The sequence below is a fragment of the Eptatretus burgeri genome, chromosome 9, assembly GCF_056783735.1.
Source record: "Eptatretus burgeri isolate ZD-2024b chromosome 9, Ebu_testis_v1, whole genome shotgun sequence".
Taxonomy (NCBI): domain Eukaryota; kingdom Metazoa; phylum Chordata; class Myxini; order Myxiniformes; family Myxinidae; genus Eptatretus; species Eptatretus burgeri.
The window spans coordinates 38,005,070-38,017,299 of record NC_140969.1 but is presented as its reverse complement, the minus strand read 5'-3'; the positions used below and the strand labels follow the sequence as shown (position 1 = coordinate 38,017,299).

At 46.2% G+C, this 12,230-nt stretch overlaps 1 protein-coding gene across 2 annotated transcripts in view; it reads right to left on the bottom strand.

Annotated features, from left to right (window-relative positions):
- The window catches only part of TEP1 (telomerase associated protein 1), a 154,492-nt gene that overhangs the window by 98,917 nt on the left and 43,345 nt on the right, over positions 1-12,230 (bottom strand). For both annotated transcript variants that reach the window (XM_085894781.1, XM_085894782.1), the window contains exons 17-18: positions 6,121-6,297; positions 5,668-5,788 (exon numbers count right to left, since the gene is read on the bottom strand). In XM_085894781.1, the coding sequence (XP_085750907.1) occupies positions 5,668-5,788; positions 6,121-6,297 (298 nt within the window). The remainder of the gene's footprint in view (positions 1-5,667; positions 5,789-6,120; positions 6,298-12,230) is intronic.

Genomic DNA, 12,230 nt, shown 5'->3' with positions numbered 1-12,230 from the left:
GAGAGAGAGAGAGAGAGAGAGAGGCAGCGAGAGAGAGAGAGAGAGAGAGGCAGCGAGAGAGAGAGAGAGAGAGGCAGCGAGAGAGAGAGAGAGAGGCAGCGAGAGAGAGAGAGAGAGAGAGGCAGAGAGAGAGAGAGAGAGAGAGAGAGAGGCAGCGAGAGAGGCAGCGAGAGAGGCAGCGAGAGAGGCAGCGAGAGAGGCAGCGAGAGAGGCAGCGAGAGAGGCAGCGAGAGAGGCAGCGAGAGAGGCAGCGAGAGAGGCAGCGAGAGAGGCAGCGAGAGAGGCAGCGAGAGAGGCAGCGAGAGAGGCAGCGAGAGAGGCAGCGAGAGAGGCAGCGAGAGAGGCAGCGAGAGAGGCAGCGAGAGAGGCAGCGAGAGAGGCAGCGAGAGAGGCAGCGAGAGAGGCAGCGAGAGAGGCAGCGAGAGAGGCAGCGAGAGAGGCAGCGAGAGAGGCAGCGAGAGAGGCAGCGAGAGAGGCAGCGAGAGAGAGAGAGAGAGAGAGAGAGAGAGAGAGAGAGAGAGAGAGAGAGAGAGAGAGAGAGAGCAGCGAGAGAGAGAGAGGCAGTGAGAGAGAGAGAGGCAGCGAGAGAGAGAGAGAGAGGGGCAGCGAGAGAGGCAGCGAGAGAGAGGGGCAGCGCGAGAGGGAGCGAGAGAGAGAGAGGCAGCGAGAGAGGCAGCGAGAGAGAGAGAGAGAGAGAGAGAGAGAGAGAGAGAGAGAGAGAGAGAGAGAGAGAGGCAGCGAGAGAGAGAGGCAGCGAGAGAGAGAGAGAGAGAGAGAGAGAGAGAGAGAGGCGGAGAGAGGCAGCGGGAGAGAGAGAGAGAGAGAGACAGCGAGAGGCAGCGAAAGAGAGAGAGAGAGGGAGCGAGAGGCAGCGAAAGAGAGAGAGAGAGGCAGCAAGAGGCAGCGAGAGAGAGGCAGCGAGAGGCAGCGAGAGGCAGCGAGAGAGAGAGAGAGAGAGAGAGAGGCAGAGAGAGAGAGAGAGAGAGGCAGAGAGAGGCAGCGAGAGAGAGAGAGAGGCAGGGAGAGAGAGAGAGAGGGAGGGAGAGAGAGGGAGAGAGGCAGCGAGAGACAGCAAGAGAGAGAGAGAGAGGCAGCGAGAGAGAGAGAGAGAGGCAGCGAGAGAGAGGCAGCGAGAGAGAGGGGCAGCAAGAGAGAGAGAGAGAGGCAGCGAGAGAGAGAGAGAGGCAGCGAGAGAGAGAGAGAGGCAGCGAGAGAGAGAGAGAGAGGCAGCGAGAGAGAGAGAGAGAGGCAGCGAGAGAGAGAGAGAGAGGCAGCGAGAGAGAGAGAGAGGCAGCGAGAGCGAGAGAGAGGCAGCGAGAGCGAGAGAGAGGCAGCGAGAGCGAGAGAGAGGCAGCGAGAGCGAGAGAGAGGCAGCAAGAGGCAGCGAGAGAGAGAGGCAGCGAGAGAGAGAGAGAGAGGCAGCGAGAGAGAGAGAGAGAGAGAGAGAGAGAGAGAGAGAGAGAGAGAGACAGAGAGAGAGAGAGAGAGACAGAGACAGAGAGAGAGAGAGGGAGGGAGAGAGAGGCAGCGAGAGAGATAGAGAGAGAGAGAGAGGCAGCGAGAGAGATAGAGAGAGAGAGAGAGGCAGCGAGAGAGAGAGAGAGAGAGAGAGAGGCAGCGAGAGAGAGAGAGAGAGAGAGAGAGAGAGAGAGAGAGAGAGAGAGAGAGAGAGAGAGAGAGGCAGCGAGAGAGAGAGGCAGCGAGAGAGAGAGAGAGAGAGAGAGAGAGAGGCAGCGAGAGGCAGCGAGAGAGAGAGAGAGAGAGAGGCAGCGAGAGGCAGCGAAAGAGAGAGAGAGAGGCAGCGAGAGGCAGCGAAAGAGAGAGAGAGAGGCAGCAAGAGGCAGCGAGAGAGAGGCAGCGAGAGGCAGCGAGAGGCAGCGAGAGAGAGAGAGAGAGAGAGAGAGGCAGCGAGAGAGAGAGAGAGAGGCAGAGAGAGGCAGCGAGAGAGAGAGAGAGGCAGCGAGAGAGAGAGAGAGGCAGCGAGAGAGAGAGAGAGAGGCAGCGAGAGGCAGCAAGAGAGAGAGAGAGAGGCAGCGAGAGAGAGAGAGAGAGGCAGCGAGAGAGAGGCAGCGAGAGAGAGGGGCAGCAAGAGAGAGAGAGAGAGAGGCAGCGAGAGAGAGAGAGAGGCAGCGAGAGAGAGAGAGAGGCAGCGAGAGAGAGAGAGAGAGGCAGCGAGAGAGAGAGAGAGAGGCAGCGAGAGAGAGAGAGAGGCAGCGAGAGCGAGAGAGAGGCAGCGAGAGCGAGAGAGAGGCAGCAAGAGGCAGCGAGAGAGAGAGGCAGCGAGAGAGAGAGAGAGAGGCAGCGAGAGAGAGAGAGAGAGAGAGAGAGAGAGAGAGAGAGAGAGAGAGAGAGAGAGAGAGAGAGAGAGAGGCAGCGAGAGAGAGAGAGGGAGAGAGAGGCAGCGAGAGAGATAGAGAGAGAGAGAGGCAGCGAGAGAGATAGAGAGAGAGAGAGAGGCAGCGAGAGAGATAGAGAGAGAGAGAGAGGCAGCGAGAGAGAGAGAGAGAGAGAGAGAGAGAGAGAGAGAGAGAGGCAGCGAGAGAGAGAGAGGGAGAGAGAGAGGCAGCGAGAGAGATAGAGAGAGAGAGAGAGAGGCAGCGAGAGAGAGAGAGAGAGAGAGAGAGAGAGAGAGAGAGAGAGAGGCAGCGAGAGAGAGAGAGGGAGAGAGGCAGCGAGAGAGAGAGAGAGAGGCAGCGAGAGAGAGAGAGAGAGGCAGCGAGAGAGAGAGAGGCAGAGAGAGAGAGAGAGAGAGGCAGAGAGAGAGGGAGGCAGCGAGAGAGAGAGAGAGAGAGAGAGAGAGAGAGAGAGGCAGCGAGAGAGAGAGAGGCAGCGAGAGAGAGAGAGGCAGCGAGAGAGAGAGAGGCAGCGAGAGAGAGAGAGGCAGCGAGAGAGAGAGAGAGGCAGCGAGAGAGAGAGAGAGGCAGCGAGAGAGAGAGAGAGGCAGCGAGAGAGAGAGAGAGGCAGCGAGAGAGAGAGAGAGGCAGCGAGAGAGAGAGAGAGGCAGCGAGAGAGAGAGAGAGAGAGAGAGAGAGACACAGCGAGAGAGACAGCGAGAGAGAGAGAGAGAGAGGCAGCGAGAGAGAGAGAGAGAGAGAGAGAGAGAGAGAGAGAGAGAGAGAGAGAGAGGCAGCGAGAGAGAGAGAGAGAGAGAGGCAGCGAGAGAGAGGCAGCGAGAGAGAGAGAGAGAGAGAGGCAGCGAGAGAGAGAGAGAGAGAGAGAGGCAGCGAGAGAGAGAGAGAGAGAGGCAGCGAGAGAGAGAGAGAGAGAGAGGCAGCGAGAGAGAGAGAGAGAGAGAGAGAGAGAGAGAGAGAGAGAGAGAGAGAGAGAGAGAGAGAGAGAGAGAGAGAGAGAGAGAGGCAGCGAGAGAGAGAGAGAGAGAGGCAGCGAGAGAGAGAGAGAGGCAGCGAGAGAGAGAGAGAGAGAGAGAGAGAGAGAGAGAGAGAGAGAGAGAGAGAGAGAGAGAGAGAGAGAGAGAGAGAGAGAGAGAGAGAGAGAGAGAGAGAGAGAGAGGGAAAAAAAAGAGATGGGGACAAACCGAGCTGCTTCACACCCTGCGCTCGCTCGGTTGAGCCAATGCCACCCAGTAACTCTGCATAAATGTCCATCCTTGTCCCAGTCATCCTCACTCCACCTTGGCCTTGTTTATGTGCTGTCAAACCACCATGTCTCTCCATATGCCTGGGAATGATGGTGTTCACAGCAAGGAATCGTAGAGGGGTTTGGGAGGAATGCTCGGCGATGATGTGGTGAAGGCTCCAAAAGTGGGGCAAAAGATCAAGGTCATGAAGGCAAGAGGAATCGGAATGGAAACAAGAACAGAACTCAAAGGCAGTGCAAGGACTGAAGAATTCAGACTCTTAAACGACCAGTCAGAGGTGAAAGATGAAAAGGTTTTGAGGCGATAGGTTCTGAACTTTGCTCCAGCAGAGAGAAAAAAAATGACCCTACCCCTGATAGGCTAGACAGTTGGCTAGACGGACCCAGATATGAAGTATCAGACAATGTTGCAAAGCAGACCACACAGATGCAGACCAAGACTCAGCACTCTGATGCACTGCCCCTTTTATTTTGGGCTTACCTGCCCCTCTGTGCCCCCGCCCTCCCACCTGTCATTAGTGGAATCTCAGCCCTCGGGGACAGGGTGGGGGGGGGCTGGGTGACAGTCCTCTCCATCTGTGAATGGCATATTTGTTAACCCAATGTGTTAACCTCAACCTCCCCCCCCCCCAGATTGGGGTGTGGGGCACTGCCAGGAAACGTTTTAGCAAGCTGTTACGTTTAATAATGACTGATGAACCATCTGGAAAAGACATCTCAGCAGGATATTCATGAAGCCAGTTTGAGAGGTTGTGAGGAGTTTTAGAAAGAGAACAAGTGATTCCTGCACTGAGGTGCAGCAGAGAAAGGCAGGAAAGTGTGTTCTGTGCTGTGAGGCATAGGAAATGGCTATAGTTTAAAATGTAGAAGCAGAAAAATCACATATATTTAAAACCTATCTACATACTCGCAACGCAAAACTGCTTTGGTGAACACAGTCCACTTAACGAAACAAAATACTACGGACTAACTAAGTTATACTACGAGAGTGGCTCTCTTACTCCCAAGAAGCCAAAATGGTTCCCATTATTAGTCTTTGGCATGGCTCCGATGTTGTATTTGATATCGTATTCAAATATATTAATACTCAGAAAACATTTTGGATGGTAAGTGTGTGCCAGAACTTGAGTGCGAACATGACCAAAGGGGTAATTCATTTCCTGAAATGATTATCCTCACCTCATCACTCTGAAATCATTGTTCAGCTATCCACTTTTGTAATCAATTCAAAGTTTTTTTCATCCCTTAAACTCCAAAAACCTCATGATCAAACTTCGCATCTCTGACCAACGTTTCAAAACGAGCATCTAAACTCGAAAACCAACAACAGATCAAATATTCTACCTTGAGAAAGTCTTTTCTCAGAACAATAGACTATTGCTTTCCCTCATCAACCAGCTCCTCTTTCACTCCCAAAAGAAGTACACAGCTTGAAACACTAAAATGATCATCGCCCATTAAGAGGCTGAGGCATGGGCCTCCTGCTGCCAATGTAGATCGGTCGGTGAAAGTGGTCACATCTTTCGCCAGTCTTTCAACTGGTCTTACATCCCTTTTCCTTCTCCCATTTTTACAAGACAAAACACACAAATCCAACCACCCACTCTTTTCTTCTCACTTGTACGTTCATCGACTTTTCTCTCATTTGTGAAATCACACCCATCTGTCCAATCGAGTTCCTCGCTACACCGATTCAAGATTGCAGCTCACAGTCTCATATCATCTCCCCTTTCTGCACAATATTTCACTCGACCCCTTTTGAATTTTTCCTCCAAATGCACACAAAACACACCTCCAATGTTCATAACATAACACGCCCCTTCTGTGGTTTAAATTTGCTCTTCCAAAAGCTTCAACTGCACCCCACTTCAACATCATGCACTAAACTTCAAAGTTCGCCCTGTGTGTATTCCCATGAATTGATATTAAAATGCAAACCAAGCCTCTCCCACATCTCCCAAAACAAATGACAAACCATCCCAGTCAAGGGTTGTGAGAAAAATTAAATAAACAATTTGAGTTCTTCAAAGTGAATGCAGATAAAGATAGAGGGACAAGTGCAAACCTCACCCAGTTGAAATGAGGTTCATCTGGTAAGGTGTAGTCTTGTACCACATGCCCATAGCGATTGCCAAGAAGACCAACAAAAAGGTCAGCACGGTTTGCTTCAGCCAAGCACACCTCCAGCTGCCTGGTGCACACACAATGTACAGAACAAGTACACAGTAAACTTTTCCTTCCTCTCTCCTCAAATTGCACGTCAAGAGCAACAACAACTTCTCTTCTTCTCAATCCTCCATTGGGAGCATGTCCGCATTTGGCCATTATGAAGACAATTTTTACCAGTGACCTGCTACAAAAATTTGTTTCAAAAGAATTTTTTTTTTTTAACCTTTACTCCCCTTCCCACCAACAAATTCTGAAGCATACAAATTGAAACCACTAATTGGCACAAGTGTACAAGGTGCACTATCTGTTGACAGTACCGGTATCACTAACCACTCAACGTACAACAGACCTCACCGAGAAGCATAACTGTCCTGGGCAGTAAGACCCCAGCGAAGGTCCACCTCACGGATTTCCAAACACCGTGCAGCAGCGCGGGACCTCAACTGCGGAATCACAAACCGCGTCAGCAAGTCCCGCTCCCCGTGCATGTCTCGGAATGTTGAGGAGATGAAAACACGAACCACCCGCCACCTGCAGCACCACATCAATCGGGAAGCAGACTTCACGTAACAGTACATCAACATATATGCACATGATCAAGATGAAATTATAATAAAAGTTTTTTTTTTTTTAAACTCCAAAGTTATGAAATATTGATAAATCAAAATTCAGGAAATAAAGGTCCTAGACCTTCAGATCCATTGAAACCTCTGGACCCTTTCGCTACCTTCAGATCCTTTAAACCCCTTAGATCCCAACTACTGTTGGAAAATACCCTCTCGATGCACACCACACAAGCATCTGTAGAATCTTGTTGCAATATAGACTATACTTTTTTTCCAGCAAGTAATGTGAAATCTCCATCGACCTGAAGGGTGGCGACTGATCGTTTGAACAGAACTTGCATATTGGATCGCTCAATTGGTTCAATCAAAACCGAGAAACTGTTTTTGAGGTCAAAGCTCAAAAGTCAAGGTTGCATAAAATCATCAATTTTAACCCGAATGACTTGAAGTTTGAACAGGATTTGCACATTGGGTCACAGAAGTGGTTCACCAAGAAAAAAAATCACAACCATCGATTTAGCCATTTCAACAGGTTTCCATGACAACAATTTCACCCAACCATCATAATCAAATGGGACTTTTTGTGATTTTATTACCATCACACCTCAATAATTATTCAAGATATAAAACTGAAATTTAAGCATCATATTTGTATTTATGTGCAATATATGCGAGTAATAGTTGGTTAAGAATAGTCAAAGGTCAAGGTCAAGGTCAAGGTCATCTGAAACATGCAAAACACCTATTAGGCCACATTTAGAAAATGGACCCACCTAAATTTGTTATGCATAACAATCAATCATGTAATACACTTAAGAGGTCAAATTTTTGAAATTGCCAAATTGTTGGTTACATGTCAACTCTTGATTATTTGGATTTTGCAAGTACCCTGCAATGCTCAACATCTTTCTTGTTTGTTCCTTATACATTGCCAAACCCCTGGGCAAATGTTGTTGAAATTTTCTGAACCGCATTATTTTCACACGTGGAAGATCAATGTCACAATAATAATTTTCAATTCCTAAACAAATCAATGTAAAAGCAGATAGCGGCACTTTCGGAGTGTGCGTCATACGTCACATGACATGCGCCCACCCCTCATCAAACATTGGTGAGCGACTTCCTCGACCAGGAAAGGGGCAAAGCTTGCATTCAAAGGTTGTTGCTATGTTGGGAATAAAATCTTTTGGATTCAAGAACTTATTTTTCGTATGCATTATGGAAATTAATGCACAATGGCTCCACGGTCTCTGTGGGATGACACCGAGTCCAACAAGTGGTCATATGATCCTGTACAACCTTGATAAAGGAAACGAGGAGGCAATTGGACTCATCATTTCTGTGTTCCACTTCCGAGTAAATTTTTGCGACAGGTGGAAAAGGGCCATTTCTGGGCTTGAACTTTTTTTTTCTTTTTTTTCCCTGGGCATTTCTTCCCCTCTCCAAGTGTCCCTTCTACCCTGCTGCTTGTATGCTTCCCTCCTTTCCACAGTGCTGATGTATTTATGATTTAATCTTAGCTACGAACATTCATATTGATGCTTTACTTAAATCTAAATAACCCCAACTTGATTGGGCAACTCAAGTTGTAGAACTGAAAGGTATGAGGGATCCATCCATCCATTAGGATGCTGCCTAGGTAGTCTCCTGGACTATTGGGCATAATCCTGGATGCGTCGCCACTCCGACACAGGATACCAGCAAGCTGGCACTCATTTTTGCTGACCTCAGAAGGATGACAGGCTGAGTCAACCCCACCTGGTATTAATTCAACAGCAAAGTGAGGTTTGAACTCATGGCCCAAGGATCCCCAGCCCACCACCCAAACCATTAAGCCAACACCAGGCATAACGAGGGACAGTGGACATAACTTTTTAAATGACAACTGTAATAGTTTGATGAAAAATTAAACTTTATCAATCAGTTCCATCAGTTTTTAGTTGAAAGCCAACAAACATAGGGCATTTTAAAAATTAAAATAGATAATTAAATAAATAAATAAATAAGACCAAAGCATTTGCTTCAATCACATCTCCCAATGCAAGGTTTCACTTTTCATCATGCATATTTTTCAAATCTTGGAAACAAAGACAATCACCAACAATTTCATACAAAAGCCTGAACCGAACTGCAAAAGATACATGAAAGTGTCTAAACACCAAGACACCTGTCAGCTATAACTGACATTTTCAGATATGAACGATAGTTTGGACAAGCATTATGCTTTAGAGTTTAGACCAAAATTTTGCCGCATTAACACATGCGAAAAGTTTATTATTATTTTTTAAATATTATTTAACAAGAACATCGATCAATGCAAATGGAACCATTTATTTAATCATATGCCCTACATCTGAAAGAGCCACTTGGCGTGATCGATTTCTTTAAACCTCAGTCTAACATCAGGACCATAGTCAATAAAGCCACAACTTAAAGTCGTTATCTTTAATGGAATAAAAGCACGTTACCCGTAGGGTGACTACATCACCCCCATAATCGACACACACGAGAAACAAACACACAGAGTTAAATTCTGGCTGTGAGTAAACTTACACATGCAATTATGACATGTGAAAAAAATAGCACCACCACCGATTCCTTTTCCCTTGATGTTCATCATAAAATGAGGCACATGTACTGTATTGAATGTACTGGTTGTAAAAGTATTCAGTCCCTCAGGTCAGTACTTGGTGGAAACACCTTTTACAGCTATAACTGCTACAAGTCTTTTTGGGAAGATCTCTACCACATTTACACAGTGAGATGGTGAAATCTTTTCCCACTCTTCATGTGAAAATTGCTCTAGTTCTGCCAAGTTTGATGGGGATCGTCGATGGACTGCAATCTTCAAGTCTCGCCATGAATGTTCAATTGGGTTGAAGTCAGGACTTTGACTGGGACACTCAAGAACATTTATTTTCTTCTTATTCATCCACTCCAGTGTGGGTTCAACTTTGTGCTTCGGATCACTGTCCTGATGAAAGGTGAACCTTGTACCCAGTTTCAGGTTCATGGCCGATTCAAGCAGCTTGTCATCAAGGATTCTCCTGTTCTTTGCACCATCCAATGTCCCTTCTATCCTGATGTAGCAGTGTACAATAACGAAGGCAACAACACCATATAATTTATCCGGAATTTAATAGTGGACAAAAAGGCAATGCCATTCAATCTGTGAGAGTCCTGCCGAGCACGCCAAGGACAAACACAACGAAAATGGTGACTCAACCCCTTCGATTCCTTGGAAAGCCCAAGGTTCTTCACAAACTAAGTTACCATCAACAACTACAATTCAAACTAGAGGGGGAGCACTCGGTAGAGTGCAAAACCTCCGCAGCCAATACTGCAAGGTCACTCAAGTGAACCTGATATCCTATTCATTCAATTTGACGTCAACAGTGCTCACAGAGTTATAGTTTGCAACTTTCCCTTTTACATACTCAATTAATTCATCATAACTAGATTCCTTGAGACAGAAATTGATTTTACGTGGGTATATCCACCTGAAGTTCCAAAATCAGCCGCAATTATAATTTTGGCATGTTTTTTTGTTGGAAATCACTTAAAACATGTAGAAATGCAAAAAAAAAAAAAAAAACATTTTTTTTTCAAATTGGCCGCCATAGCGGCCATATTGGATTTTGGACCAAGTCCAAAATCTAATGGCGTGATCCTTGGACCAGACCTAACCCCCCCCCCCCCACCAAGTTTCGTCGAAATCCGTCGAGTTTTTCCGTAATACTGTTCACAAACAAACAAACAGAAAGGGGTGAAAACAGTAACCTCCGATCTTCGATGGCGGAGGTTAACAAGTAGTATCAATGACTATTTCAATTAATTGTCCTGGAGAATGTCCTGTCTGAAAAAGTAGAAATTGCAGACAGTCCCAGAGCCCAGCATGTCACTGGCATATATATACACACACCGTTCACAGTGCTACACTCACAAGCTTGCTGGTCTCTGCTGATGAAAAACACTTTTTTCACAAACTCCGTATGAGCTTTTCGATTTTTTTTTTTTTTTTAGTAATGGCTTCTTTCTTACCACCTGTCCAGACACCAACTTTGTGAAGGGAACGGAATATTTTTGCTTGATGACCACCGACTGCCCCGCCCCTCCCATCTCGGACATAGAGCCTTGCAGATCTTTCAAAGACATTGTTGGATTTACAGTGATATCACAAACCTGTTTCCTGATTGTCCAGCTGCTGAGTTAAGATGGACAACCTGATCCGAGTGGAGCTTGGGTGGTATGATACATCTCCACTTCTTAATGATTGATTTCACTAAAACTCAAAGGGAAAATGAATGACTGAAATCTTCTTATAACCCTCTCCTGAATGGTGCCCCACCACTTTATGTCCGACTTCTTTGGAAAACTCCTCCATATTCATGTTTTCCTTGTTGGTTGATCAAGTAAGTTGCACCTTGAAACTCCTTAGATAAGTGTCAGAGTTACATTTTTAAGTTAAACCACTGATTACATACAGGTGAAACCTACTACACTTATTTTGTAACCTTTCAAACAAATAATTTGCTCCTGAAGTGATTTAGGATTAATTAGGCAAAGGGTTTGAATGCTTATGCAACTGAGAATCATCCGGTTTTCTCTGTTAATCTAATTTATTCACATTTTATCTGCATTTAGCTTTATCAATATGGAGTAGTTTGTGAAGAATTGGAGTAGTTTGTGAAAACTAGAAAGGCACTCAGTGGAGCACGTACCTCCATCCCATAATGCCCGATCCACAAGAACATATCTGGCCCATTACATTTTTTAAATTCCGTGCTATATATCGTTTGAGCCCCATCTCTCAATGGTGAAGAATCGCTTAAGAAATTCAAGGAGTCGGATCCAGATCTTCACCAAAATCGAATCAGTTCATCCTTGGCACACACCCAACCTGTCCACCAAATTTTATATGGATTAATCCACAACTTTGAGATATCCTGTACACAAACAGACAAAGACAGAAAGGGGTGAAAACAACCTTCTTCACCTTCGGTGGCAGAGGTAATAAGGTTCAGGTGGCATCAAAATGTGAAAACTTTTGCAGGCCACTGTACAGCACAGCATTAGACATCTGAATACAGTACTGCACTACACACAGAAAGTAGTCTTATTTTCAAGTTTAGCATGATGACGTGTACCTGTGAATGTTGACTATTTTACAAACTACGTGAACATCACTTTGCGATACGGTAAATGTGCACACGCAGCATGCTACAAACACATTTTACCTTATTGGAGGTTGTAGAGGCAATCAAAATCAATATTGCATCTTTCTTTAGCCCTGTACTGAAGCCAAATAGACTTTTAAAGATCAATATCTTTCTTCTGTTTGCCTGGTCGATGTATCATATGAGAAAGCAGTTCGGAACACTGTCATACGACGTACACGCACAGCGAGGTCTGTGTAGTCTACATGAAGAACTACCCAGTATTTCTCTGCTGTTTAAAGTGGAGCTCTGCAATTAATTTTAAATGTAGCAGATTCCGTTGAAGAATGGAGAAGGAACGAGTATGCTATGTCCTGTGGCAAATGGGCCAGGAGCAGGGGCCCATGGAAATTCCATGTATAGTAATGTAAAATGTGACTTCAGGACCTCAACTCTCCCCCTCACCCCCTTCTCTCCCCTCCACTCTCTACTCCCCCCTCTCCGCATTGCACCCAACCAGAAACGGCTATTAGTTTGAGTTTTGCCTTTTAAAACATCAATATCTGCACAATTTTCTTCCCGTTTTTTGCAACCGAGTCCTAAACCATCTTAGCCACAAAGAAAAATGAAATTAGATCTCAAATTCGAGTTTAGATAAAGCCACGAGTGTCAGAAAGTGAAAGCCTTACAAAAGAGGCCAATGAAATCTAAGACTTGTGGAGTGTAGAAACTGTGGGAGTCG